The sequence below is a fragment of the Dysidea avara genome, chromosome 1 (genome assembly GCF_963678975.1).
Source record: "Dysidea avara chromosome 1, odDysAvar1.4, whole genome shotgun sequence".
Classification (NCBI taxonomy): Eukaryota; Metazoa; Porifera; class Demospongiae; order Dictyoceratida; family Dysideidae; genus Dysidea; species Dysidea avara.
In genome coordinates, this window is record NC_089272.1 from 9,699,288 (window position 1) to 9,726,341 (window position 27,054).

A 27,054-nucleotide genomic window follows, 5' to 3' on the forward strand; every position below is an offset into this window, starting at 1 on the left:
AGGCTTACCATGACAAATTGTTTTTATAATATAAAACATATAGTTATATCTATCAGGGATGCATGAACAGCACCGTAAAGTCATCAGCAGTGGCATGGGGTCCTCCCTTGCAGCTGCTAAGAGATCTTGAATAATAACTCAAAATATATATGGTTCATGGATGAATTAGCCTAGTAACTAATTGTACTTGTGATGGGGACACAGCTAGTATGCCTACAGTACAGACATGAATTAACTGATAAAAGAAATGACTTAACTGCATATAAACAATCACATGCAGTTCGGTCCATGTCTAGTTACAAAATCGACTGTATCTTCGCACTGTGTAAACACAATTTTCACTGACGGAAAACTGTTGATCAACCTTTACAGTGAGCCCTTTCAAACTACAATAAAGTCAAGAGTTCATAATATATTCCTGTCTGTATATTATGAACTCTTGTTTTCATTATATAATTATTACAAATAGTAATTATGTAGCATGAAGCTACCTAACTTTGAAGACAAATAATTATTTCAGGGTGTATAATTACTTTATAGACCATGGCTGGCTATAGTACATTTCATTGAATGTACCATATGGCCTTGATTTGATGTGGGAGCATTCTGTTGGTTTCTTTATAAAAACTCATGTCGATATCGATTTTGGGAGTTTATTACTGCTCAAATGATGAAACCATGTATCCAATTTTTCATCTCACAGCAGGGTGATTTGTTACCCTATCAGATGAGAAGTGTTAGCTTAAAGCAAGATACTAGTGCTATTTATAGCTTACTCACAAGTGCGCTTCACATGAAGTGACCCTTGGTTGTTGAGAATGTGTTTTACTCTGCTGTTGATTTAGTTTAATATTTGAATGATTAAATAAACAACACTGAAAGCCATTAATCCATAAGAATACCATCAAGCCACACATTCAAAAATGTCTATATGCTGCCATTTTCCTTTTAGCTTCAATGACCTGGTTGTCATCTTCACACAAGAAAACCACATCAAATTATAAATTTTCTGTATTGGCACTTATATGCTCCTGTAAGTAGGAAAATATGTAGATACTTGCCTACACACCTCAACATTCCAACAGTTGAAATTAAGCTTAAGATGCCATGGACTTTTCAAACTTTGACAGTGTGGGATATAATTTGGTGTGATAGATTCGGTAGTGTTCTAAGGAAAAATTGCAACAATTTCTGTCATCTCATCCTTGTAATTGTTTTGAAACAAGTTGTGTAGTTTGCATTTATGCTTTTTGTGCTAGAAGATGTAGCAGACTTTTATCAGATCCAAGTGTACTGAATAGGACAACAATTGTTCAGCTACAGCTTGTTCAGTGCTGCCATTTGCAATTGTTCTTCACCTTTGGTGTTGGCTTTACTAGCTATCTTAGCTATTGGACAGATAATGGCCTCCCAAGCAATGGACTTCAATTGCCTTCTATTCTCTTAACCATTACTCTTTATATGATTCATGTGTGACTGTTTAAGCAATGTGGTTGTGACAAATTTTAATATTCTTGTCATATGATAAAATAAAATTCAGAAGTGACAAGTTTAATTAATTGTCAGGGTGACAAATTCAATTGTTTAAGTACAAATTTATTCAAATACAATTGACAAAAGGGTAATTTTAGCTACTACATACAAGAAATTGACCATTGCCAACACTAGTACAATTGTGAATGCTATAATGGTGAATGATAACTATTATATTATACTATAAACAAATTTACTAAACATCTAGGGGGTGAGCTTCATTGTAGAGCAGTTACGTCATGTTTGAAAAATGGGTGCATGTGGTCAATATTTGAAAAAGGTGGTCCCTTGACGGAGACTATTGAGCCAGTTCTTCATCAGCTGGTCTGGTGGCAACCTTTACAAAAAAATCAGGTTATAGACAATTAGAAAAAATCTATGATCACATTTGTGTACTGCATGTTATGGTACATGTGTTGACTAAAATGTATTATAGTTCTCCAAATGTGAAACAATGGCCAAAGGTGAACTGTTAATCTTACTTGTTCGTAAAGGCTTTGTAATATGACCATGTTGATTGATAGAATGATTCCAGTACCCACAGCCACTCCTCAGACTTCGTCCACATTGCTAAATAAAAACACATTGTAGATTTCAAGGCATCCACTACAAAAAGTATCTTACAGAGCAGAATGCCTCAATATGGACTCCTTGGTAGTAACGCTAAAAGTTACAAATACCAGTAAGAGAATACATTAATTTACTTACATTATCATTAAAAAACTTTCGCAATGCTGTTCGCTTTTTTTCCTATTGCAAAATTACATGATTAAAACAAGAAACTAATTGTAACTTACATTAGATAAATGGTCAAAATCCAGCTGCAAAATATATTTTAGAACTTCATGTCATCATTCAATCCTAACTCACCTCATGCAATTCTCTCCATAAACTTTCAATGATCTACATACAATAGCATGCGACAAGTCATGCATGCACGCACGCATGCACACACACACACACACACACACACACACACACACACACACACACACACACACACACACACACACACACACACATCCATTCACTACTGTGCAAGCACGGTCCCACCTGAGCAGTCATTAATCCTGTGCTTTTTAAATTGCTATTACTCAATGTTCCAAAATTTTATTTATGCCCCAATCGTACTAATAAGAATACAAACACACAAATCTCACTCCTTCATTCTTTTTCAAGTTATCCTACAACAAAAAGCATATATACTTCACACACAATTCACTTCACACACCCACATGCACACGCACACACTCAAACACATACACACCTCACTGACAACAGTGTCCTTTTTCAGATCATACATAAAAGAATATGCTTCACACACAGTTCATTGAAACAATATAAACACACTCACTTTAACATTTTGTCGTGTTATAACATTTTGTCGGAGAAGCTCCAACAGCTCTTTCTTAATTATTTGTCTAAGGATATCCTAGGAAAATTTATTAATAGGGAAGACTGAATAATAACTTGACTCACTTTGCCTTCAGAAGTTTGTAGGAGTTCCACCAACTCCTCCCTTAGTTTTTCCTTTGTAATTTCCTAGGAAAAAGATACTGATTGGGAAGATTCAAAACCACTCACTTTGATCTCATCTAACACTGATTGCTACAGAAAAGATTGAAAGTTGTAGATTTTTAGTGCACAAAACATAAGTGTGTGTGTGTGTGTGTGTGTGTGTGTGTGTGTGTGTGTGTGTGTGTGTGTGTGTGTGTGTGTGTGTGTGTGTGTGTGTGTGTATTGTGTGTATGTGTGCAAGTGTGCCTGCACAGGACTCAAGTGCCTGAGTGGTGCATAGGCATCCCAGTGCTGGTTTTCTGGGCAGCAATAGCCGTGTTTAACATGGCTGACAGACTCTTGTGCATGTGCGTGTACCTCATGCATACACTTCATGCATAGCTGTGATGGACCAAGAAGAGGCTCAGATAACTGATATTGTCCGTGACCAATCCGAGGTCCACCTACACCTAGCCTAAATAAAAAGGCTTGTAATTTGGTAACTCAGTGTCCCTTGGCTAGGTGGATGTGACGTATATCGTGTGTGTGTGTGTGTGTGTGTTTGTGTGTGTGTGTGTAAAACTTACAGGTGTGTAGGTGTGACAGTGTTAGATCGCGTCGTTCAGCAAGTAATGTGAGTGTTCCGGTCATTTGCCCTAAATGTCAATGAACGTTTCGGAGGCCCCAGGATATGGCAAGGCATAAGTGTTTTATGAACAGAAGATCATGATGGTTTCTATCAACTCAGTCTGCCGCTAGGCAGAAGGACATCACCTTATGGTGGTCTGCTATCCAGGTCCAGGTGTGTATAGTGTGTGTAGTGTGTGTAGTGTGTGCAGTGTGTAGTGTGTAGTGTGTGTGTGTGTAGTGTGTGTGTGTGTGTGTGTGTGTGTGTGTGTGTGTGTGTGTGTGTGTGTGTGTGTGTGTGTGTGTGTGTGTGTGTGTGTGTGTGTGTGTGTGTGTGTGTGTGTGTGTGTGTCCCAGCTGCAACATCAATGGATATCTGGTGTAAACTGGGGAAGCAAAAGCTCAACTGTCCATGTATCATATAGCAGTTGAAGGTCTAGGTGGGACTTCGGGTGCCCACACCTTCACCTGTGAGACATGGTAGAGCCTCCTGTGGGTTACCAGTCCTGCCCCAGGAGGGAATTCCTGCACTGACTCATAGCACTGCTGGCCACTGGGCAGCGTGACCACGTAGCGGCAGCTGAAGGCTTTGCTTTGTGTGTGTGTGTGTGTGTGTGTGTGTGTGTGTGTGTGTGTGTGTGTGTGTGTGTGTGTGTGTGCGAGACATTTAGCATAAAGCTATTGTTTTGGACACAGACACAAAGTCAGGCTTATTAGAGACGGAGTTTCCAGCAGTATTTAATTCCTTAAAAATATACTCCCTATTAGAGCAGTCAGTGGATGGAAATCGCGAATTGCAATAGAGCACTGAAATGCACTGTACATAGCACCATAGATTGTCCTAATCTGTAAACAGCAAAAGCAGCAACAGCAGCTGGGGTTCATCCCCCCCAGCCACTGAGAGACCTTGAATATTATGGAAACTCAACACACACACACACACACACACACAGACTTAAATACTGACAAAACTGAATAATTTGTAAACAATCAAAAGCATTATTCCATGATGTAAAACATGAAGTCTTGTATTGCTAAAAACTGCAGTTCAAGCCCATACCTGGTTTTGCATCATTTTCATAATGCTACAATGTCTAGTCTAGAAATATTTCTTCTTCAGTCAAAAAACCTGAAAACCAACATTCTACATCAATTAAAAAATTCATTCTTATATTAAGCAAAATGGATATTTATGTAACTGCCCTATTAGAGTATCTAGATCTAACTCTCACGAGGGCTCATGTCCCTTCTGGGGATCCTCTGATAGGTGAATGAAATATAAACTACAAATTGTTGTACTATACTGCATTCTGTTACTCACTCACTTTTGTTATTCTCCTGTTGTAACTTTAGGAATACGGAAACAAGTTGCTGAAAAGTTGAGCTTCCACCCTGTTAAGTATACAGTATTTCAAAATACGTTTTAATAAATGTGGTGATCTATGGTCAAGGTGAACATCTATAGAAATGTCACTGTCACGATGTTTGATATCATTACTTCAGCAAGCAGTCCTTTATAGTAGCTACAGTATATTGTTTCTTTGTTGCTATAATTATATCTAATGCAATTTTAATTTCTTTAGTCAAAGCTACACACACAAAGACACAAAATACACACTGGAGTGGTCATACCTACCCAGCACTTGGACACCTGTGTACTACTCAGGTGTTAGGAGACAGTACAGGCAAATCCTCCTGGGCTGTACTAGTAGCCTGCAGGAAGCTGTGCATGTCTCACAGTTGAAGGTATGGGCCCCAAAGTCCAGATCTTCACCTGCTATGTGAGGCAGGGATAGTTGGCATCCCCAGTTAACACCAGACATCTATTGACATTACAGCTGGATGGGCTGCTTCCTCAGTTGACCTTTAACAGCACTGTTAGTAACCTGTAGTCACGCCCATGGTTATCTACTACATTAATTTTTTTAAAAAACCGGCAAACCCAAAACAAAATGCCTGTATTGTTAGCTTTCGTTCTGGACAAGATAAGGGTAAATAGCATTAATCTAGACATTTGTCATTAGTGTTAATCAAGGAAGCTGGTGGAGCTGACACAATAAATGGTAACAATACTCAACGATAGCACCCACAGCTATCCACTTGTACTTTTTGGACAACACAAATTTTATTGGCAGTTATCTAGTGAGTTTAGCCTTGCTCACATCTTCTTACACATTTCCATGGCAATGTAGGTGAAACTTCTTTCCACAATTTTGAAGATTAAATAATACAGCAACAAAAATAGGATATTGTGTAGAGAGAGAAAGACAAAGTGGTCGAGAGATAGAGAGAGAAAAGCCAGCATATTCATCAAATTCTTTGTGTCATGAATATGGCACAGAAGATCTTTTACTTTGTAGATGGTGAGCACATGCTTTTTGACTATGAACAGATATGATGGTGACATCAATGCTGCTAACTGAAGTATCACCTTACAAGCTACACTATGGAAGTATTGACCAGTTTCCTAACATTACTATGTATATCAAGTATGGAAGTGACAAGAAGTCATTATTGAACCATGTAACACATATTAGGCAGTGCACGAATATACTTCGATTCTCTATATACCATATATCATTAGAACATAGATAGCATGTACAGTATGCAGCGGATCTTTAGAATACATATGTAGTATATAAAATTCCATATACTAATGAATTACCACAGTACACTACATTGTGCACATTGTGATCTCCACAATGTTATGTATTTCTTACTGTTTAATAATAATCTAATCAAAAACAGCCAAGCTGTAAAAAAAGGGTGCGACCTCCAAAAAGCCAGGATGAAAAAAACATGCAAAATCAAAGGTGGTGGCCAAGAAATGGCTGTGATGGTAGATTAATGGCAAAAATTTTAATAACGACAATTCAGGTGAATTTGGAGGCCGCACCTTTTTTTTACAGCTTGGCTGTTTTTGATTAGATATCACTTCTTTTTGTAATTTCATGCCTAAAGCCAGCCTATGGCCAGCTTTAGGCATTTCTTTTAACTTATCTTTTTCTTTACTACAGAGAGAAGATTATTATGTACGAAGAAGATTATGATGATTTGTTTAACTACATGTACATTTAGGCAATAATTTACAAACATTATTATGTTGATTGATCGTAAAAATAAGTCACACAGGTTGAACTGTTCGCAGCCGAACACTCTACTGGGAAATGTGTATGTAGTTCTACAGGGAGCCTCACAATATAACTGTACTCTTTGACTACATGGTGAATGATTTGTAGTCACCACACGGTGGCTGTTTTCTAGCTGAAACACTATGAAATATACTCTCTTGTTTCCAGCTGACCTCTCTACAGGTGACTTGTTTCTATAACTGATATCTCTACGGGGTGATTTGTTTCTAGCTGATCTCTACAGGGTGAATCGTTCCTAGATGATCTTTCTACAGGGTGACTTGTTTACAACTGAACTCTCTACAGGGTGACTTGTTTCCAACTGAATTCTCTACAGGGTGACTTGTTTCTAACTACACTCTCTACAGCGTGACTTGAAATGTAGTTGAACTCCCTACTGGGTGACTTGATCAAGCTAATCTCTCTACAGGGTGATTTGTTTCTGGCTGATCTCTCTACAGGATGATTTCTTTCTAGCTGATCTCTCCGCAGGGTTGCTATTTCTAGCTGAATCACTCTACGAAATGTACCTGAATTCTCTCTAAGTGGTTTGTTTCTAGCTGATCTCTCTATGGGTGACTTGTTTCCAACTGAACTGTCTACAGGGTGACTTATTTCTAGCTGATATCTCTACAAGATGAATTGTTTCTAGCTGATTTCTCTATAGGGTGACTTGTTTCTACCAGATCTCTCGACAGGGTGATTTGTTTCGAGCTGATCTCTCTACAGGGTGATTTGAAATTTAGTTTATCTCTTTATAAGGTTACTTGATCTCTCTACAGGGTGACTTCAAATGTATTTGAACTCTTTGCAGGATAACTTGCTTCCAGCTGATTTTTCTACTGATAGAGTTTATTGTAGCTGAACTCTCCACTAGGGCTGAGCGATACTGCCATTTTAGTATCACGATCGATACTAAAGCCACTATTCACGATACTGAATAGTTCACGATACTTACAAATAAGTCAATCATAGCTGGTGCTACATAGCATATTGCTCAGCATTCCTGCAGGAAGTCCTTATAGGTGATCACAAACTAGCCACTATCATCATTGTTTACAGTAACAGTTATTGTAACACATGCTCTACCATGTCACACCTTCACCTGTGAGACATGGTAGAGCCTCCTGTGGGTTACCAGTCCTGCCCCAGGAGGGAATGCCTGCACTGACTCATAGCACTGCTGGCCACTGGGCAGCGTGACCACGTAGCGGCAGCTGAAGGCTTTGCTTTGTGTGTGTGTGTGTGTGTGTGTGTGTGTGTGTGCGTGTGTGTGTGTGTGTGTGTGAGATATTTAGCATAAAGCTATTGTTTTGGACACAGACACATAGTCAGGCTTATTAAAGACGGAGTTTCCAGCAGTATTTAATTCCTTAAAAATATACTCCCTATTAGAGCAGTCAGTGGATGGAAATCGCGAATTGCAATAGAGCACTGAAATGCACTGTACATACGTAGCACCATAGATTGTCCTAATCTGTAAACAGCAAAAGCAGCAACAGCAGCTGGGGTTCATCCCCCCCAGCCACTGAGAGACCTTGAATATTATGGAAACTCAACACACACACACACCACACACAGACTTAAATACTGACAAAACTGAATAATTTGTAAACAATCAAAAACATTATTCCATGATGTAAAACATGAAGTCTTGTATTGCTAAAAACTGCAGTTCAAGCCCATACTTGGTTTTGCATCATTTCATAATGCTACAATGTCTAGTCTAGAAATATTTCTTCTTCAGTCAAAAAACCTGAAAACCAACATTCTACATCAATTAAAAAATTCATTCTTATAATAAGCAAAATGGATATTTATGTAACTGCCCTATTAGAGTATCTAGATCTAACTCTCACGAGGGCTCATGTCCCTTCTGGGGATCCTCTGATAGGTGAATGAAATATAAACTACAAATTGTTGTACTATACTGCATTCTGTTACTCACTCACTTTTGTTATTCTCCTGTTGTAACTTTAGGAATACGGAAACAAGTTGCTGAAAAGTTGAGCTTCCACCCTGTTAAGTATACAGTATTTCAAAATACGTTTTAATAAATGTGGTGATCTATGGTCAAGGTGAACATCTATAGAAATGTCACTGTCACGATGTTTGATATCATTACTTCAGCAAGCAGTCCTTTATAGTAGCTACAGTATATTGTTTCTTTGTTGCTATAATTATATCTAATGCAATTTTAATTTCTTTAGTCAAAGCTACACACACAAAGACACAAAATACACACTGGAGTGGTCATACCTACCCAGCACTTGGACACCTGTGTACTACTCAGGTGTTAGGAGACAGTACAGGCAAATCCTCCTGGGCTGTACTAGTAGCCTGCAGGAAGCTGTGCATGTCTCACAGTTGAAGGTATGGGCCCCAAAGTCCAGATCTTCACCTGCTATGTGAGGCAGGGATAGTTGGCATCCCCAGTTAACACCAGACATCTATTGACATTACAGCTGGATGGGCTGCTTCCTCAGTTGACCTTTAACAGCATTGTTAGTAACCTGTAGTCACGCCCATGGTTATCTACTACATTAATTTTTTTTAAAAACCGGCAAACCCAAAACAAAATGCCTGTATTGTTAGCTTTCGTTCTGGACAAGATAAGGGTAAATAGCATTAATCTAGACATTTGTCATTAGTGTTAATCAAGGAAGCTGGTGGAGCTGACACAATAAATGGTAACAATAAATGGTAACAATACTCAACGATAGCACCCACAGCTATCCACTTGTACTTTTTGGACAACACAAATTTTATTGGCAGTTATCTAGTGAGTTTAGCCTTGCTCACATCTTCTTACACATTTCCATGGCAATGTAGGTGAAACTTCTTTCCACAATTTTGAAGATTAAATAATACAGCAACAAAAATAGGATATTGTGTAGAGAGAGAAAGACAAAGTGGTCGAGAGATAGAGAGAGAAAAGCCAGCATATTCATCAAATTCTTTGTGTCATGAATATGGCACAGAAGATCTTTTACTTTGTAGATGGTGAGCACATGCTTTTTGACTATGAACAGATATGATGGTGACATCAATGCTGCTAACTGAAGTATCACCTTACAAGCTACACTATGGAAGTATTGACCAGTTTCCTAACATTACTATGTATATCAAGTATGGAAGTGACAAGAAGTCATTATTGAACCATGTAACACATATTAGGCAGTGCACGCATATACTTCGATTCTCTATATACCATATATCATTAGAACATAGATAGCATGTACAGTATGCAGCGGATCTTTAGAATACATATGTAGTATATAAAATTCCATATACTAATGAATTACCACAGTACACTACATTGTGCACATTGTGATCTCCACAATGTTATGTATTTCTTACTGTTTAATAATAATCTAATCAAAAACAGCCAAGCTGTAAAAAAAGGGTGCGACCTCCAAAAAGCCAAGATGAAAAAAAGATGCAAAATCAAAGGTGGTGGCCAAGAAATGGCTGTGATGGTAGATTAATGGCAAAAATTTTAATAACGACAATTCAGGTGAATTTGGAGGCCGCACCTTTTTTTTACAGCTTGGCTGTTTTTGATTAGATATCACTTCTTTTTGTAATTTCATGCCTAAAGCCAGCCTATGGCCAGCTTTAGGTATTTCTTTTAACTTATCTTTTTCTTTACTACAGAGAGAAGATTATTATGTACGAAGAAGATTATGATGATTTGTTTAACTACATGTACATTTAGGCAATAATTTACAAACATTATTATGTTGATTGATCGTAAAAATAAGTCACACAGGTTGAACTGTTCGCAGCCGAACACTCTACTGGGAAATGTGTATGTAGTTCTACAGGGAGCCTCACAATGTAACTGTACTCTTTGACTACATGGTGAATGATTTGTAGTTGAACTCACCACACGGTGGCTGTTTTCTAGCTGAAACACTATGAAATATACTCTCTTGTTTCCAGCTGACCTCTCTACAGGTGACTTGTTTCTATAACTGATATCTCAACGGGGTGATTTGTTTCTAGCTGATCTCTACAGGGTGAATCGTTCCTAGATGATCTTTCTACAGGGTGACTTGTTTACAACTGAACTCTCTACAGGGTGACTTGTTTCCAACTGAATTCTCTACAGGGTGACTTGTTTCTAACTACACTCTCTACAGCGTGACTTGAAATGTAGTTGAACTCCCTACTGGGTGACTTGATCAAGCTAATCTCTCTACAGGGTCTACAGGATGATTTCTTTCTAGCTGATCTCTCCGCAGGGTTGCTATTTCTAGCTGAATCACTCTACGAAATGTACCTGAATTCTCTCTAAGTGGTTTGTTTCTAGTTGATCTCTCTATGGGTGACTTGTTTCCAACTGAACTGTCTACAGGGTGACTTATTTCTAGCTGATATCTCTACAAGATGAATTGTTTCTAGCTGATTTCTCTATAGGGTGACTTGTTTCTACCAGATCTCTCGACAGGGTGATTTGTTTCGAGCTGATCTCTCTACAGGGTGATTTGAAATTTAGCTTATCTCTTTATAAGGTTACTTGATCTCTCTACAGGGTGACTTCAAATGTATTTGAACTCTTTGCAGGATAACTTGCTTCCAGCTGATTTTTCTACTGATAGAGTTTATTGTAGCTGAACTCTCCACAGGGTTGCTTATTTCTAGCTGAAACACTCTGCAAAATGTAGCTGAATCTCTACGGGTAGCTTATTTCCAGCTGAACTTTCTACAGGGTGACTTGAGTCTACCTGATCACTCTACAGGGTGATATGTTTCTAGCTGATCTCTACAGGGCGAATTGTTTCTAGCTGATCTCTACTGAGCTCTTTACAGGGAGACTTGAAACGGAGCTGAACTCTCCACAGAGGGATTTGTTTGCAGATGAACTGTCTTCAGGGCATAACTGAACTCTCTACAGGGTGACTTGTATGTTTTTGAACTCTCCACAGAGTTATTTGTTTTTGATACTAATTGAAGGGTGACTTGATTGTAGTTGAACTCCCTATTGGGTGACTTGTTGTTAGCTGAACTCTCTGCATGGTGACTTTATTGTAGATGAACGTTCTAATAGAGTGGTTTATTGTGCAGCTGAATGTTCTATTAGGGTGACTGCACTATTAGAGTATCTCGATCGTGCACTTGATATACCCATAGATATTAGAGTACAGGGATTAGAAACTAGCGCACGCCCTGAAACACTCCGCCGTTGGTGAATTCATGAGGCCAAAATAGTGTCTTCTGCTCTGGACTACTTTCTACGGGCGTGGAGTATTTCATGACAATCTCTTTATGTTTTACAAGTACTAGGCAAACTCCTATTGTAAGTCTTGTTGTGAGTTTTTGCCGCCATCAATCATTTTAATCTCAGTTGACACGATTTTTTTGTGTACCTGTTGTGTTCATGGTAAGTTCACTTTCGACTGGCAAACAATGCCACAGTAACCCTAAAGTAACATAGTTTTGCATGGTGTACTTCATTTTATTATTCCGCTTGATTAATGCCCTTTGGCAGTCTCATCTCGGTTCTTTAAAATACTACTCCATGATTTATCAACTTCAACACAAGCGCTGTTATGCGAGAAACATCTTTCAGTGGTACTGTGCAAAACTTCAAAGTATTGCGAAGACTTCAGCACTATTTCCCCAGTGGAACTAGACTTCTGTTCTTCGTAACAGGTAGACAAAAAACGGAGGTACCCATTGATGATCAAAATCGTAAATGGCGATGAAAACCACCCAAGACGATTAAACAACAGAAGCCAGAAGCATTAAAAGTCTTGTATATCAACTACAATACCACAAGGTGGTTGAAATCAACTGTAAGACGACTAAACCACAAACTACCATCCTGTCCGCATGGATTTAATCAATACCGAGGAGTGCTTCAACCACAATCAATGGTAGATATACACGGCGTGCGCTCGGTTGCCTATCCCTTCTCTCTAATATCTATGATATACCTAATTCACTTTCATAGTGTAGCTCAGTGGATTTTAATCTCAATCCTTGTAAACCACTGAAAGATCACTCTAAAATTATTTGCCTACCTCTCTACCTGATTTCAGCTGATTCGTTAACTAGTTTACCTGGTAGGTGTGGCAAGTATTACTTTTTATTAACAAAACTAGGTCATGCGCATTTTACATGTGGTTGGCAGTTCTGTTATAACTCCATGACTGTTAGTGCAATTTCTTTCAAACCACAAAAGGTTTGCACTATGAAGGTTACTCCATGTACAGACTGATTTTCAAGTCATTTCTCCAAACAGTTTACCCTGTGGCTGTGACAAAAAATCGCTATCAAATTTTTTGAAAATCGTGTATAACTCCCTCAATCTCTATCCAATGTGTATGAAAATTGGACTGTAAACATGCTTCATTGCGTTCCTACAGCCCTCTAAATGTGAGGAAAATCAACTAACGCATGCACCAGGTATATCGATTTTTCTAAGTGTTGCAAAAAGAAGAATAAGAAGAAAATACGAAGAAACTAAGATGAACTTTGAAGATGTATATCTCAGTGATGGCTTGACGGATTCAGCTCAAATTTGAAACTGGAGGTACCCCACCCCGAGGGAATTACCCCACCCCGAGGGAATTACCACAACAAAAGTGGTTAATTTCCGGTCAGGTACTACAGATGCGTGAAAACAGTGTTTTCCTAGTTCCTGTAAAATACACACTTGTCTGTCGTGCGTCTGTAGTCTACTTGGCTACATGACACACTATCGTGTGTCTTGATACCTGTCTTAAGGATGGTGGAGCAGACTGAGATGAAGGAAGATGAGGGTCAACTTCAGCAATGGAAGTTACACAGTGGGGCATGTATACATCAGAAAAGCATGCGCGCGTGTGTGTGTGTGTGTGTGTGTGTGTGTGTGTGTGTGTGTGTGTGTGTGTGTGTGTGTGTGTGTGTGTGCATACTGTGTCGTGTACAGAGTCGCCTCACCTCAACATTTATTCTTTTACTGAAGGAAGAGGATGGCGAGTCTGCAGGGAGTGTATCGGTATCTTCAACAGGATGTTTAACCTGAACACTGTGCACACAATCAAATAATAATTAAACAGCAGTACTGTATATGATAAAGTTTCTTAAATATATATTAGGCCGGCGCATGTGTCAAGCACTTTATTGCCAGTTGAGCACTAGGGAGCCAAAATTTTGTGGTGGCTCAAGAGGCCATGTGGCACAGGTGTCTACTTGTGATTAGGGCTGAGCAATAGTATCGATAGTGCGATATATCAAATCACTATTGTTATCGCGATAGTAGGGCAGATCTGCATTAAAATGGTATTAACAATCCTTTTATACTGTTTTACAGTTAGTATTACCAGCTTTCTTACAAAGGAGTGGCCTATAAAAGCTATACCAAAAGTTCATACTTATCAGCCACCGAGGCAGTTAATTAACAAATGTCCTGTGCATGAAAAATAACTTTCTACATGACCACAAATCATAGCTATACAACTGAGATTTTGTCAAGAGCAAAGTGTTCATAAATTATCAGGATAGTATTCACTATCGTGATATTTAATGTGTAACTATTGTGATAGTAAAATTTTTACTATTGCTCAGTACTACTTGTAATTTACATGCATTTACAAAAGAATCCCTTGCATTCAACGTGCAATCAGTAATGCTGAATTTACTGCTAATAAGTAAAATGCATGCTTTATAGCTGAGGTGTATAAGTATAATTATATAGGGAGCACTGTAGAAGTGTATAGGAACTATTGCATTGAGCCTACATGATATAGTCATTGTTTCATTATACATTTTGAATGAATTCTATTGTAGCTATAACTCTGGCACTTCAATGCAAACTTCTTTGCTTAGCCTTTTTGTCACTAAGTCCTAGACAATGAAACATGGTAACTATGGTAACTATAGGGTAATACAGTCCTGCACATAAGCCAGGTAGTATAATAGTATAACTCCAATATAAATACATACCATATTCTGTTTACATCATTTTTAGCAAACACCAGCATAATCAATGGCACTTTTTGTGTCGATTTTGCCAGCAAAATATTTGGCAAAATGGGTGGGTATAAAAGCAATGAGCAAAATGCTGGCATAATAGGTGCACTTTTTGTGAAGTGGACGTAAAAATTGCACAAAGATCGAGATACTCTAATAGAACAGTCACACACGATAATATTACCTGTTAAGCAGCATCTTGCTATGTGTGGTAAAAGCAAGTACAGAACGAGATACTCTAATAGAACAGTCACTTTAAGGTGAAATTGTAGCTTGGCACTTAGAAATGGTAAATTAACAAAGATTTATGGTGAGCAAAATGTATAATTCTTGAGCAAAATATGGAGCATAATAAGTGGAAAATAAAAGACTTGCTGGAAAGAAAAACAAGTGGAAAAAACCAAAATAGACTCATCCCTACCCACAACTGAGGAAACACTACTACAAACTAGAGCTGAGCGATACTGCCATTTTAGTATCATGATCGATACTAAAGCCACTATTCACGATGCTGAATAGTTCACGATACTTACAAATATGTCAATCATAGCTGGTGCTACATAGCGTATTCCTCAGTATTCCTGCAGGAAGTCTTTAAAAGCATCAAACTAGCCACTGTCATCCTTGTTTACAGTAACAGTTATTGTAACACATGCTTTGAAGTTATGTTATGGTGTTCACACCTCTCTGCAGGGTAACCAGGTTATGACTTACAAGGATTCTTGAGCCTAGTACAGCATAACAAATGGATTTTTAATGACAATAATGTACAGGCATGGTATCACGATAGTTAATAACAAAATATCGCGATATTGATACTTTCAAAATATCGTGATATATCGCTAAAACGGTAGTATCGCTCAGCCCTACTACAAACCTCAATAATTACAACTATTCCCACTCGCCCTATGAACGCTGCACTAAGGCATGAACTACAGTTGCAGATTACGTGCAAGTACATAGCTCAAGGTAGGTCACTAAAGGAGAGAGGAAGCTCAATGGTTTTTCAGGAGGCATTAGTTTCAAAATTATACAATAAGTACATAGAACATCTGCTCTACTTACAGGCGTTCCATGGTGCTTCTCTCTGTTACTGGAGGGTCCTGATCATCCTCCCCAGATGACTGCATCACTTCTTGACTAACTGACTGCTGATTAACAGAAATGACAGTCTTTAACCTGTGTGAGTGCTAGTGCTGGGCAGTATTGAAAAATAGCTAACGGTATACCTTCCATAAAAAGTATCATGATATTACTAAATATCACAGTATTAATGGTACTAATGTAAAAGCTGGTATTACAGTAACAAGCCACAAGCACCAAATACCCATGGTAGCTCAGCAAGCCTCGGGTACAAATTACCACAAACAAACTTGTTTACATATTTGGGTAGCTGGCTATATTGCCACCTGCCTACAAACATTGTCACACTGGTTACCCTCTAAATATGGGATGAAACAAGCCAATGATGCCCAGATGGTATATATGACAGCATTAAAAAAACAAAACCAGTGACTTAAATATCACAGATTACTAACAATATTGGTATATCATCCAGCTCTAGTGCTTGTGCAGTGATCCTGTGAGTGGCAGTACATACGTGTGTGGTGTGTGCACACAGGTGTGTACAACAGAGTAAGTTACTTTAGTACAATCACAATGCAGCAACACAAACACACACACACATTAAGGCAACCTTTATACCTTCTCAGAATGTTTCTGTTTCCTTGTGTGGGTGTTCATAATCTCCCCTACACAGAGCAAACATACAAAATCCAGCATTGAAAGACTTACACTAATCAAATTTTGAATTTTCGTAGGACCCAGTTGTGGACAAAGATCATTGGAAATCATTAACAATTTTTTGATGGTCCCAATTTCCTACTCCTACATAAGCTAGGAATGCACCTTGCCTCTCTACAAGTATGCTGTTATAAGCGTCCTGTTCTCTGACCATTTTCTTACCCATAGAACTAATGATTTCTGATATAGTATAGTAGGACACTCTGTGAACGGGAAACAAGTAACAAAATAATGTTGGCCTAATATGAAATCCCAGAACATTTATACAAAGCAAAGTCAATGAATATATGTGAGGGGGCATGGGAAAAGGGACCTATAGAGACTTTTAAACTTTTGAGTAAAAGTCAGTAAATTTCCGTTTATTGTTAGGTAATTATAGTAAATTACATACATTGGAAAATCACACTTGTATTTAAATTCTTCATAACTATGTGAAACAATTGAGTATTGACTTGAAATATGAATAGCTGGTGAATTGCAGAATTCTTTGATTAGCATAACTCAAATTCCATATAGGTCCCTTTTCCTATTCCCCCCTCACATATGTTAAATTAGTCGTGGTGGAGGAAGCAGTTGAGCTAGGTGAGAAGCGGCTGACCAGAGAATAAAATCTCTGGCAGCAGGGGGTCATAGCCATTATGCTTTCATGATGTCTCAAAGTTCATCAGAATCAATTTATTTGAAGCATTTTAACTAAAATACCGACTCATGCAGTTAGCAGTAACAAAAATTATTGTTCAGAACAATGCTACAAGTTTGACAAGTTATAGCAAGGCTAAACTTTATTCTATGAGTGACTTATGATCAGTGGCCATTGACAGGTTAAATGGACCCTAGCATGAATTCTGTAGTTTGGGATACAATACCAGGTGTGTATTTAAGCCTGGCTTTAATATGGATAATGCAGTATGCAGTGTCACGGGGGAAGCTGTGTGCATGGTGTTTTGGGACCATCTGGATTATAAATCTGGATAGATGGACACCACTATATTAATTTGCTTGACATTATTGTTGCGGAATAAACCACCTCTCCTAGCCTCCCAACCAAAATACACACAGATGTACACAAAGCATTGTATCCTTACCAAACACATAGTCCACTGTTAGTCCCAATAGTTTGACATACTGCTCACCATACCATACTAATAGTTCTGTGCCTGGTAGAATATCCTTAATGGTGTAGCAGTAAATATTACGCTGGTATTGGAATGATAATAAATTCTGTTCTTCTTCATTTCTAGCACAATTGATAAATCTCAACCAACTAGCATGTTCCTCATTCTTGGCATCAATGTAGTAAAATTCTCTACCTTTCTTAACCTAAACAAAAAGAGTAACATGTTCTACTGACACTAAAATTATAATAGTATGTACCTCCCAGAAGTAACTTGTATCAGTTTCATTAGTTACATCTTCTTTCTGTACCACTTCTCCCTTGTACGGACCAATCCTAGTCCTTCTGGGTATAAACTCTTTAGCAAACACTCCCTTGCCAGCATTCATAATGGAGGACATCTTCACTGTAACTTGTAGTGGTACTGGTACACTGGTAAAGGATTTTGAGTCTTGGTCCCACCCCCGGGATTCATCCAATGGTATTAGAGGACCATGTACTGGACAGTCACCATGGTACGATTTATCACAAGTAACACAAACTAGAGATAGTAAAGAAATATTTTTGAAGCAAGCAACCACTGCCACATGTAATATGTTAATTGTAGTGTACATACATACATACAGACCATGGTTGGTTGGTACCAGAAACAAAGCTTTGAACATTCTTTAGCATGTAAAAGCTTGTAAAAAGTAACAAATCAATGCAGAATAGTTTCTTATTATATTTGATGTTCTAGGCACAGAAAACATTATAACAGTCTAAATATGAACCAATACAAAAGTGGGGATTAATAATAAGGATTTGAAGTTGAGTTCATGCCCTATAGTTAGCACTGCTATGTAGCTATGCTCCACTTGGTTAGGCCAGCAAAGTAACAAATTAGGGTCTCTGCCAGTGTAGAGTATCTTTAGAGTCACGGGATCAATGATAAACCAAACTATTTGGACCAGTTAGAATGTACTGACAAAGTTTACTCTCTTCAGAGGTCCAAGGACGTGGGCTACCTGTAAACATGAATGCCAAGGCTGCAGTTGAGGTAAACAATTTTGAGTAGCTGAGCCCATATTGTCTGAGAGATGCTAACTAGTGTAGAAACCTTGTTGTTGCATTCTAAGTGTTTTAGAAGGTGACAAACTGTGGGGTGGATGCTAGCATTGAGATTTAACAGAAATTAAGCTAACAAGTGGCAAACTGTGGGAGCTAGCATCCACCCTTCGAGTTTCTTGTGTCAGCACCCAATGTTGGGGGTAACGCATTACTTATGTGACGCATTACATAATATTATTACTTTTGTGGTAACTAAGTAATATAACAAAATACGCTTTAAAAACAGGTAATATAACTCAAGTTATTTTACTTACAAATGTAATGCGTTACCTAGGTAATATAGTTACTGTAATGAATCTAATATTACGTAATATTATTACTACAAGTAACGAAGTTACTAATCTCGTTAGTGCTCCACTGAGTAATGTCTAGCCACAACGAAGTAATGAAGCCTACTGAATGAAGCTTAGTCATCAGCTTCTTACTTATAATCAAGATTTGCACATTGTCCAATAACGCAATTATGGCACGTGGTAAGGTGGTAGTTTCACACGAGACAGCTTAAGGCTGTGGATACAAAGTAATATAATATGTAATATTATTATAATACTTTATTTTATGGTAATAGGTAGCTGTAACTAAATAGTTCAGTTGCAAGTAATATGTAACTATAGTTACTTCTAAAAAGTAATTGTCCCAACACTCTCAGCACCACATTGTGACATTATAATTGATCAACACCAATGATGCTTGCCTGGTTAAGAAAGCAAGCTAAAACTTAAGCTTTATCGATTTTCATTTGATGAAGGTAGTCCACAACCACCAGCTAGACTACAGTTTACTATATAGTCTGGCATGTGATTAACATAGTCTGGCATGTGATTAACAGCTTTTCATTTCTATAAATAAAATAATGAGCGAGTTCCAAAATGACGTCACAATAAAAATGGTGTCCTCTATTTGGGGACTTTAATATTTTCACCATACTACTGACCAATGAAAGTTGTAAAACGCGATTGAAGAATAAGTTGGAAAGGCAGCTGAGTGGCAGTGAAATATGACTGAACACAAAGACAGTGACTTTGGCGACCTGTACGTTTTAGAAGAGAATGACATTCCAGGTGCTTCTTTGCATGGAAAAAACCCTGTGAACTTAATATGACACAGCTCAAGAGATGGCTGTCATGTAGAGGTGCTGCAGTGACCGGAAAGAAGCTTGAGCTCGTAGAAAGGTATTGTAATCATGGTAAAGAGCTTGTCCATATAACGAGCTCCATAGACAGTGTGTATAGCTATGCAACCTGTAGCAACTTGTGTTTATATTTTTTTATATGTACGGTTGAATGCTACATCAAGTTTGGGTGGGATCATCTGCTTGTTGACCCAGACAAGGGCTTGAACAGTTGTCAAAGGAAGCTTTCAAATTTGGCTAGTGAAAAGATGGAATTAGATTCAGTGGGATTATTAGAATCACTTCCAAAACCTGATGATCCCCTTTGGACAAAAAGTTTGAGATATATTCCACAGATATCATTTGGTGCAATTCTTAATTTCTCAGTTGAGAGGAAAGTATCAAGGAAGAAAGTCAACTACCTGGAAAATCTAGCAGATTTTAGGGCACATATGTCATTGCAAAAAGATAACAGTAAGGAGTCAACTGAGGAACTATACATGCAGACTGAATACACTAGAATGCTGGACAAAGCCTACAGATTTTCTCATGATGGCCACGTGCAAGACCTCAAGTGTCATCCAATGTCACATCTGGAAGATACGGTGTGTGTCGTGGCTACGGTGTTAGCATCGATGAAAAAGGTTTTTTTATCATGTTATCATTCTTGCATGCAAGTCATCTTGCTCGATTAAGACGGCATATTGTACCTGTCCTGCAGGGCTATCTGGGTGCTACAACTATGCAATTGCAACACTATACTACTTGGAAGACTACAATAGCAGTGGTTTACAAGAAGAACAGAAGAAAGGATGTACAGAACGTGTTCAAGTATGGAATCAACCCATAAAATCTTGTTGGATACCCTACAGATGAAATGACTCTAACTAAGAAAGTGTATGGTGTTGAGAAAAGACCCAAACTTCATTCTGTTAATAAATGGTATTGCTGTCCACTGTCCAGGAGATTAGTTGACCCAAACAAGGTACGTCGCCTTAGAGAAAGACTATATGTACTATTCAAGAAGAAAAAGTGCAGTCAGCTGATAAGGCATTACACTCAGCAGGAACATTAAGTGAGTTGAAGAAGGCTGCTCAAGATAAACATGTATGGGACCTCTGGTTACCTGCAAATGCTTGATGATGAACCTGCTCCATTCGAGAGCAGAGAGGAGTTCCTTAAGAAGGAGAAAGAAGAGAGATTGTCACAAGCTGCAGAAAAGCAATGTAGATTTCAAGAAGGACTTGTAACTAAGCAACTACATGTTCAACATGATCATAAGTATGCTTGTATAGTGTAGATGAAAATGTGATTGAGAACCTCGATCTTTGTGCAGATATTCATCATTTGGTGGGGTCTTTGTATGCTAATCATGTTTCCATTAACATAACAACCATTCATGAACTTGAGATCAATACACGGGGGTCAATCCAGCTCTGAAGTTTGGCACCATGAACGGAAACTTAGGATAACTGTATCTGTGATGAAAGAAGTTTGCCATAGAAGACAGTACTAGCTGCATATCTTTTCTTTTGAAAAAGCTTTCCTCTACCCCAACTATCACTGCAGCCATGCGTTATGGCATTAGACATGAACAGTATGCTTGAATCTTATAAGAACCACCGCAAACCGAATGGGGTAGAAATAACCGTGGAACCATGTGGACTATTTGTGGATTCTTCTGAACCTTGGCTGGAAGCTAGCCCTGATGGGATTGTTTTGAAGCTTTTCAGAACAATGAATATCATAAAGGCTGTTTGGAGGTACAATGTTCAATTTTGTGTACGATTGCAAATGTTTGCAGAGAGAAGACATCATTTTGCATTGAAGATAAAAATGGGAAGCTTTCTTTATCGAATTCTCATGCTTATTATTATCAGATCCAGACCCAGATGCATGTGGCAAAGCTCCCTTGGTGTGACTGTTGTTTGGTCAGCAGTAGGTGCTCTGTTTGTGCAGCATGTTCAGTACAATGGGCAATTTACGTCAGGAGCTATTTCAAAAGCACGCTCTTATTATTTCATTGCTTATTTACCAGCAGTTGTACCTTGTGTCATCATCATTTCTGAACACAATGGAAGTTGAGCCATTGAATCTTGTTGAACTTTCACATAATGTCCAGTCATCAGCCATGTCATATCAAACTGTCAGATATGTGAATTGGTCAGAACCTTTGGATAATGTCAAGCCATCAGCAAATGTCAAGCCATCAGCAAATGTTAAGCCACCAGCAAATGTCAAGCCATCAGTAAATGTCAAGCCATCAGTAAATGTCAAGTCATCAGTAAATGTCAAGCCATCAGCAAATGTCAAGCCACCAGCAAATGTCAAGCCATCAGCAAATGTCAAGCCACCAGCAAATGTCAAGCCATCAGGAAATGTCAAGCCATCAGCAAATGTCAAGCCATCAGAAAATGTCAAGCCATCAGAAAATGTCAAGCCATCAGAAAATGTCAAGCCATCAGAAAATGTCAAGCCATCAGAAAATGTCAAGCCATCAGAAAATGTCAAGCCATCAGCAAATGTCAAGCCATCAGTAAACGTCAAGCCAACGGATAATGTGAAGTCATCAACAAATTTTAAGCCATTGGATAATGTCAAGCCATCACATAATGTTAAGGAATCAAATACTGCCAAGCCTTCAAGTGGTATCAAATCATTGGCTAGTGTCAAATTCTCACACAGTGTCAAGCCATCAGATAGTGTCAAACAACCAGTTAGTAGCACCAAGCCATTGGATACAATGACTAGCTGCAGTGGGCCATGCACAACCACGGGATGTGATGACATAGTGCTTCAAACAGGTGTCTCACGTAAGCACAAGACAATGCCTTTACATGTGGTACTAAAAAATCTGAACTTAGCAAGGCACTCAGTGAATGGAGATGGTAGCTGCCTCTACCATTTTGTTGCACACCAGGCTGGTTTTTATTGCTAAGACAAGGTAGTCAGTAACCATTTAAGACAAGTGGTGCACAAGATGATGAATGAACATCCTTGTGTTCGTTTTGAAGGTTTGTCTATGCCACAATGGATGGAAAAGAAGCAACATGCGGTGGATCCAACTGAATGGGGTAGTGAAATGGAGGTGCGGTTACTCGCCATTGCTTTACACTGCTAACAGTGATGGTAGTTATGCAAGAAGATTTCCTTGTTGCCCAAGATGAGTGGGGGTATATGTATTCCTGTGAAATGTGATGAATTGTGTGTACAATGGCCTACAATGACCCCCACCCCCCTGCCTCCTCCGTTAGAGATTATATTCAATGGTCTTAACCATTATGATTCAACTATTTCATTATCAATGTATATAATTATATACAAGTAACATTTCATTATCCATTTTAATGTAAGACATTATTCACGGACATCTGTGTATTTGAGTTCAAAAATGGTGGAATATTTAATCTTACACCCAGCGGTGCTAATAAATCTTGTATCTGAAATCCTTATGATTTCATCACCAATCTCAAGCAAGTCCAACAGCCCACTGACTTCCAACTAATTTTCTATCTGATATAGACCCTTTATATGTTGGAGAAATGAAGGCAACTACTTCACTTGGCATAATTCCAACAAGAACCTTAACGGTGTTTCTGTTTTTTATATGAGGAAATGTACATGACTGTGATACCAGTGATGAAGGTCTTTCAATCACAAATTCTGTTGCATCAATGATCAATCTTGTGTTTGGATATTCTTTCTTATAAACTTCGGGAATATATTTCTTGACAATGTGTCATTGTGGGTAATGCTCAAAATCTTTTAAACTATGGAACATCAAATTTATCCATGTGGATACAATTCTAGACAAAGAAGATTTAGAAATTCTAAACCTATTTGCCAAGTCCAATTCCAGCAATCCCAAATGTAGACGAACCAAAGTTAAAAAAACTGTTCCGAGAGAGGAAGCTGACCAGCCTTTATATCATCATAATTGTTTTTACTATTCTTCCCTTCCCATTGCTGCATTACCTTTGCATCACTTTCTAAAATCTCCTCATAAAATGCAGAAAGTGTTTTGTAATCAGAAAAACCAGTAAAAACTTCACCAAGTCATCATTATCACATATATTTTCTAGATGAAATAAAGACCTTTAAAGATACTCTGCACTTGAATAAGTTTTACCTGCAATTCATCTATCTTTCTTTGCATTTCAGCAATATCAAGATTAGTACTGCTCCTCCCTTCCATGCTGTTTTCTTCTGCGCAGTACGACACTTCACTATTATACTGGTGTAGCTTGTTCTTCAGTCAGATTAGATCTTTGATACACAGATGCAGCTAACTGAGATGTTGTTGTTGTTGTTCGCTGATACACTTCCCTTGTCCATGAAAACACTGATGGCATAGCTGTTCCATTTAATACTCATCTTGCAGGCTGTAAATCACCACTGATGTAGTCATCTGGTGGGAAATGAAGAGAGCAGACCTTTGTATTATTATTTATCACAAAATCACTCCCAGGATTTCGACAAATTTTTGTTATCCACATTTTCCCCCTATCAGTAGTGACATCCGGAAAGGAATGAAAGATGACCTTTGCATCCCCAAACGCTCTCTGTGTGTGCCTTCTCTCCAGAAGAACCGTGACACAAGGGTACATAACAATACTGTCCTTTCCAAATCTTTTGTTTTGCAGTATAATGGTGACGAGCCTTTGGCCCAATCGGACCAGGATCCTCTTCTGTGTTTCCTTCTTCGAGTGAAAATTCACTGAAACTATGAGGAGCTTCATAGTCGATGTAATTCATAGATGTAGAGTTAGGTAAGACGCTCTCATCAACATTCATAACTAATTATCATCCCAGATACACTTGTACAACATCAACTAATGCAGTGAAAATATTAAAGTCCCCTCAAATAGAGGCCACCATATTTATTGTGATGCCATTTCGGAACTCGCTCATAGATTTATGATCACCATATCCTGCTACAGGCCATGACCTCACTCATGAACTAATAGCTGTTATCAAGAATGGTAAGAGGCACAATAGAAACCTTACTGATTTTGAAAATGCACTTATTCTTGCAGTTCGGACAATTGCTAGTATATAAACGTGACTGGATCTAACATAATCACGCAAGCCTAAAATTTACAATATAAAGCATTGATTATAATGGGTAAAATACTTGTGTATTATTAAAGTAGTCACATCAGCTGGATCTGGACTTTCCCTCATTCAACTGAAACTTAAAACACATTTAAGTTTTTACTTACAGATAACACCATCAATATTGTCATCACCAGTGTTCCCAGAATGATGAGGTTTCAGTGTGGTAGGAATATCTTTTAATGGAGTCAACCTTATACTGAAATCTGCAATAGACATGTGTGTATGTGGAGTAAATTATCATCTATTACAAGTATACTGGCTGCTATACATACACTGGCCCCTGGCCTCAGTGGTGTTAAAGAGTAACAGGGCTAAATTTAAAGTTACACAGACTAATATTTATGCATGACTGTCTGCATTCTTGGGGAGCGGGAGGGTCTGGAAGCATGCCCCAGGAAATGATTAACTCTGATATGGTATTGTTAGCAGGCAGTTACTGTTTTAAAAAGATTTTAATTGTGACTGTTCTATTAGAGTAGTTAACTGCTTAGGGTGACTGCTCTCTACTTAGCAATTATAGTATAGTCACAAAACGCAGCATTTGTCTATTAGAATACAATACAACCACAGTTGAGACATTTTAAAGGGGATTAAGCCACATCCACACAGGAGCTACAGTCTTGATTTACAGTACATACTCAACTTTGAACAAAAGTGCTACATGTATACAGTGGAATTTAAATGCTCAACATACAAGCACAATAATATACAACAAAAAAATGTGACTGGGCCTGTGAAAATAGGGCATGTGGGCACAAACTACACCTTTTCACATAACACTTCATATCTCTGTACTGTAAGAGAATATTTGTATTCTGTAACTTGCATCATCAAGCCAACTAAATGCTTACTAAGCGCTGAAAATTGTGTTGCCATAGCACAGTGTTACAAATGCTATGAGTGACGAAAGCCTGAAAAAGTAGGCAAAAATCATGTGCTCACATGCCCTATTTTTGCAGGCCCAGTCACAAATATCAATATATATAAAATACTACAGTAGACCCTCGGTTATCCATTTGTACCTGAAATTAGAAATGACAGTTCTATCATACAGTACGATAGTACTGTATAGTAGGGACCACAAAAGAGTAGGCATGGTCCATAAAATAACATCACTCAAAAACCAGCCTTAATTTTCCCTGATGACAATGAGGCAGTATTGGTTAGAAAAAACTAAGCCCAATCAAGCTTTCAGATTAACCCGAAACACTTTCAACAAGTTGCTACAGAATTTTCTTTATATAAAAAAAATTATGGAATTTTCTACTGACTGACTGACTACCTGACTGATGCCTTCGGACAAGTGTAACTCACTAACGGCTATAACTACGGACTTGATTTTTTCACTGTTTGATGTCACATTGGCCCAAGAGATGCCTTTTGGCATACCGCAGTATGTACAATGCATTTTTATGGGCTTACCAGTGTCCTCCTTTGTGTCCCATTTATCTTTGCTGACAGTAAAAAGTGCTGATTTGGAGGTAGTACATGATGGCTTCCCTTCGTAACAGAAATTGCCTGTATTTTTCATAGTGGCTATTTTGATTGCAGAGGTGCTTTTCGAACAGTTCTTGATTCATACTGCTGTGTAACGGGTTGAGCATAACTCACAATGAAGCGTAATGGATACTTCACTTTTCAGACAATAATACTGATATAACTGGGGTGCGCAGCACCATTTTTCTTTCTTTTGGTATGTATGGATTGCAGAGGTGCTTTTCAAACAGTTCTTGATTCGAAATGCTGTGCAACGAGTTGAACATAGCTGACAATGAAGCATAATGGATACTTCACTTTTCAGACAATAATTGATATAGCTGGGGCACGTGGCGCCATTTCAGATGTGGTGTGCGTGGGTTCACCAGTCATAATAATTATTTACAAAAAAAAGTTAACAAACAAGTACACAATTTTTTTAGGAATTTTCAACTAGAGTAGGGACCATAGCACATCGATAAAAAGTACTGAAACAAGCTGTAGTGCACGATATTAAATCACAGTGCTATATCCCTACTGTGCATTTCCGTTATGGTATCTTGAGCACAATA

General features: G+C 38.2%; 1 protein-coding gene across 6 annotated transcripts in view; it reads right to left on the bottom strand.

Annotated features, from left to right (window-relative positions):
* Nucleotides 1-1,543: 1,543 nt before the first annotated feature.
* Nucleotides 1,544-27,054, bottom strand: part of LOC136255195 (zinc finger protein 431-like) — a 134,361-nt gene continuing 108,850 nt past the window's right edge. The window contains exons 3-19 of one of the 6 annotated variants that reach the window (XM_066047952.1): nt 25,111-25,209; nt 17,928-18,208; nt 17,639-17,873; nt 16,455-16,501; nt 15,816-15,901; nt 13,719-13,806; nt 3,118-3,141; nt 3,013-3,075; nt 2,888-2,965; nt 2,801-2,818; nt 2,694-2,717; nt 2,404-2,436; nt 2,331-2,354; nt 2,242-2,283; nt 2,158-2,196; nt 2,016-2,103; nt 1,544-1,870 (exon numbers count right to left, since the gene is read on the bottom strand). In XM_066047952.1, the coding sequence (XP_065904024.1) occupies nt 1,851-1,870; nt 2,016-2,103; nt 2,158-2,196; nt 2,242-2,283; nt 2,331-2,354; nt 2,404-2,436; nt 2,694-2,717; nt 2,801-2,818; nt 2,888-2,965; nt 3,013-3,075; nt 3,118-3,141; nt 13,719-13,806; nt 15,816-15,901; nt 16,455-16,501; nt 17,639-17,873; nt 17,928-18,208; nt 25,111-25,209 (1,289 nt within the window). In that variant the 3' untranslated portion in view covers nt 1,544-1,850. The remainder of the gene's footprint in view (nt 1,871-2,015; nt 2,104-2,157; nt 2,197-2,241; nt 2,284-2,330; nt 2,355-2,403; nt 2,437-2,693; nt 2,718-2,800; nt 2,819-2,887; nt 2,966-3,012; nt 3,076-3,117; nt 3,142-13,718; nt 13,807-15,815; nt 15,902-16,454; nt 16,502-17,638; nt 17,874-17,927; nt 18,209-25,110; nt 25,210-27,054) is intronic. The other 5 variants (XM_066047932.1, XM_066047926.1, XM_066047936.1 and 2 more) reach the window with 5 other exon arrangements.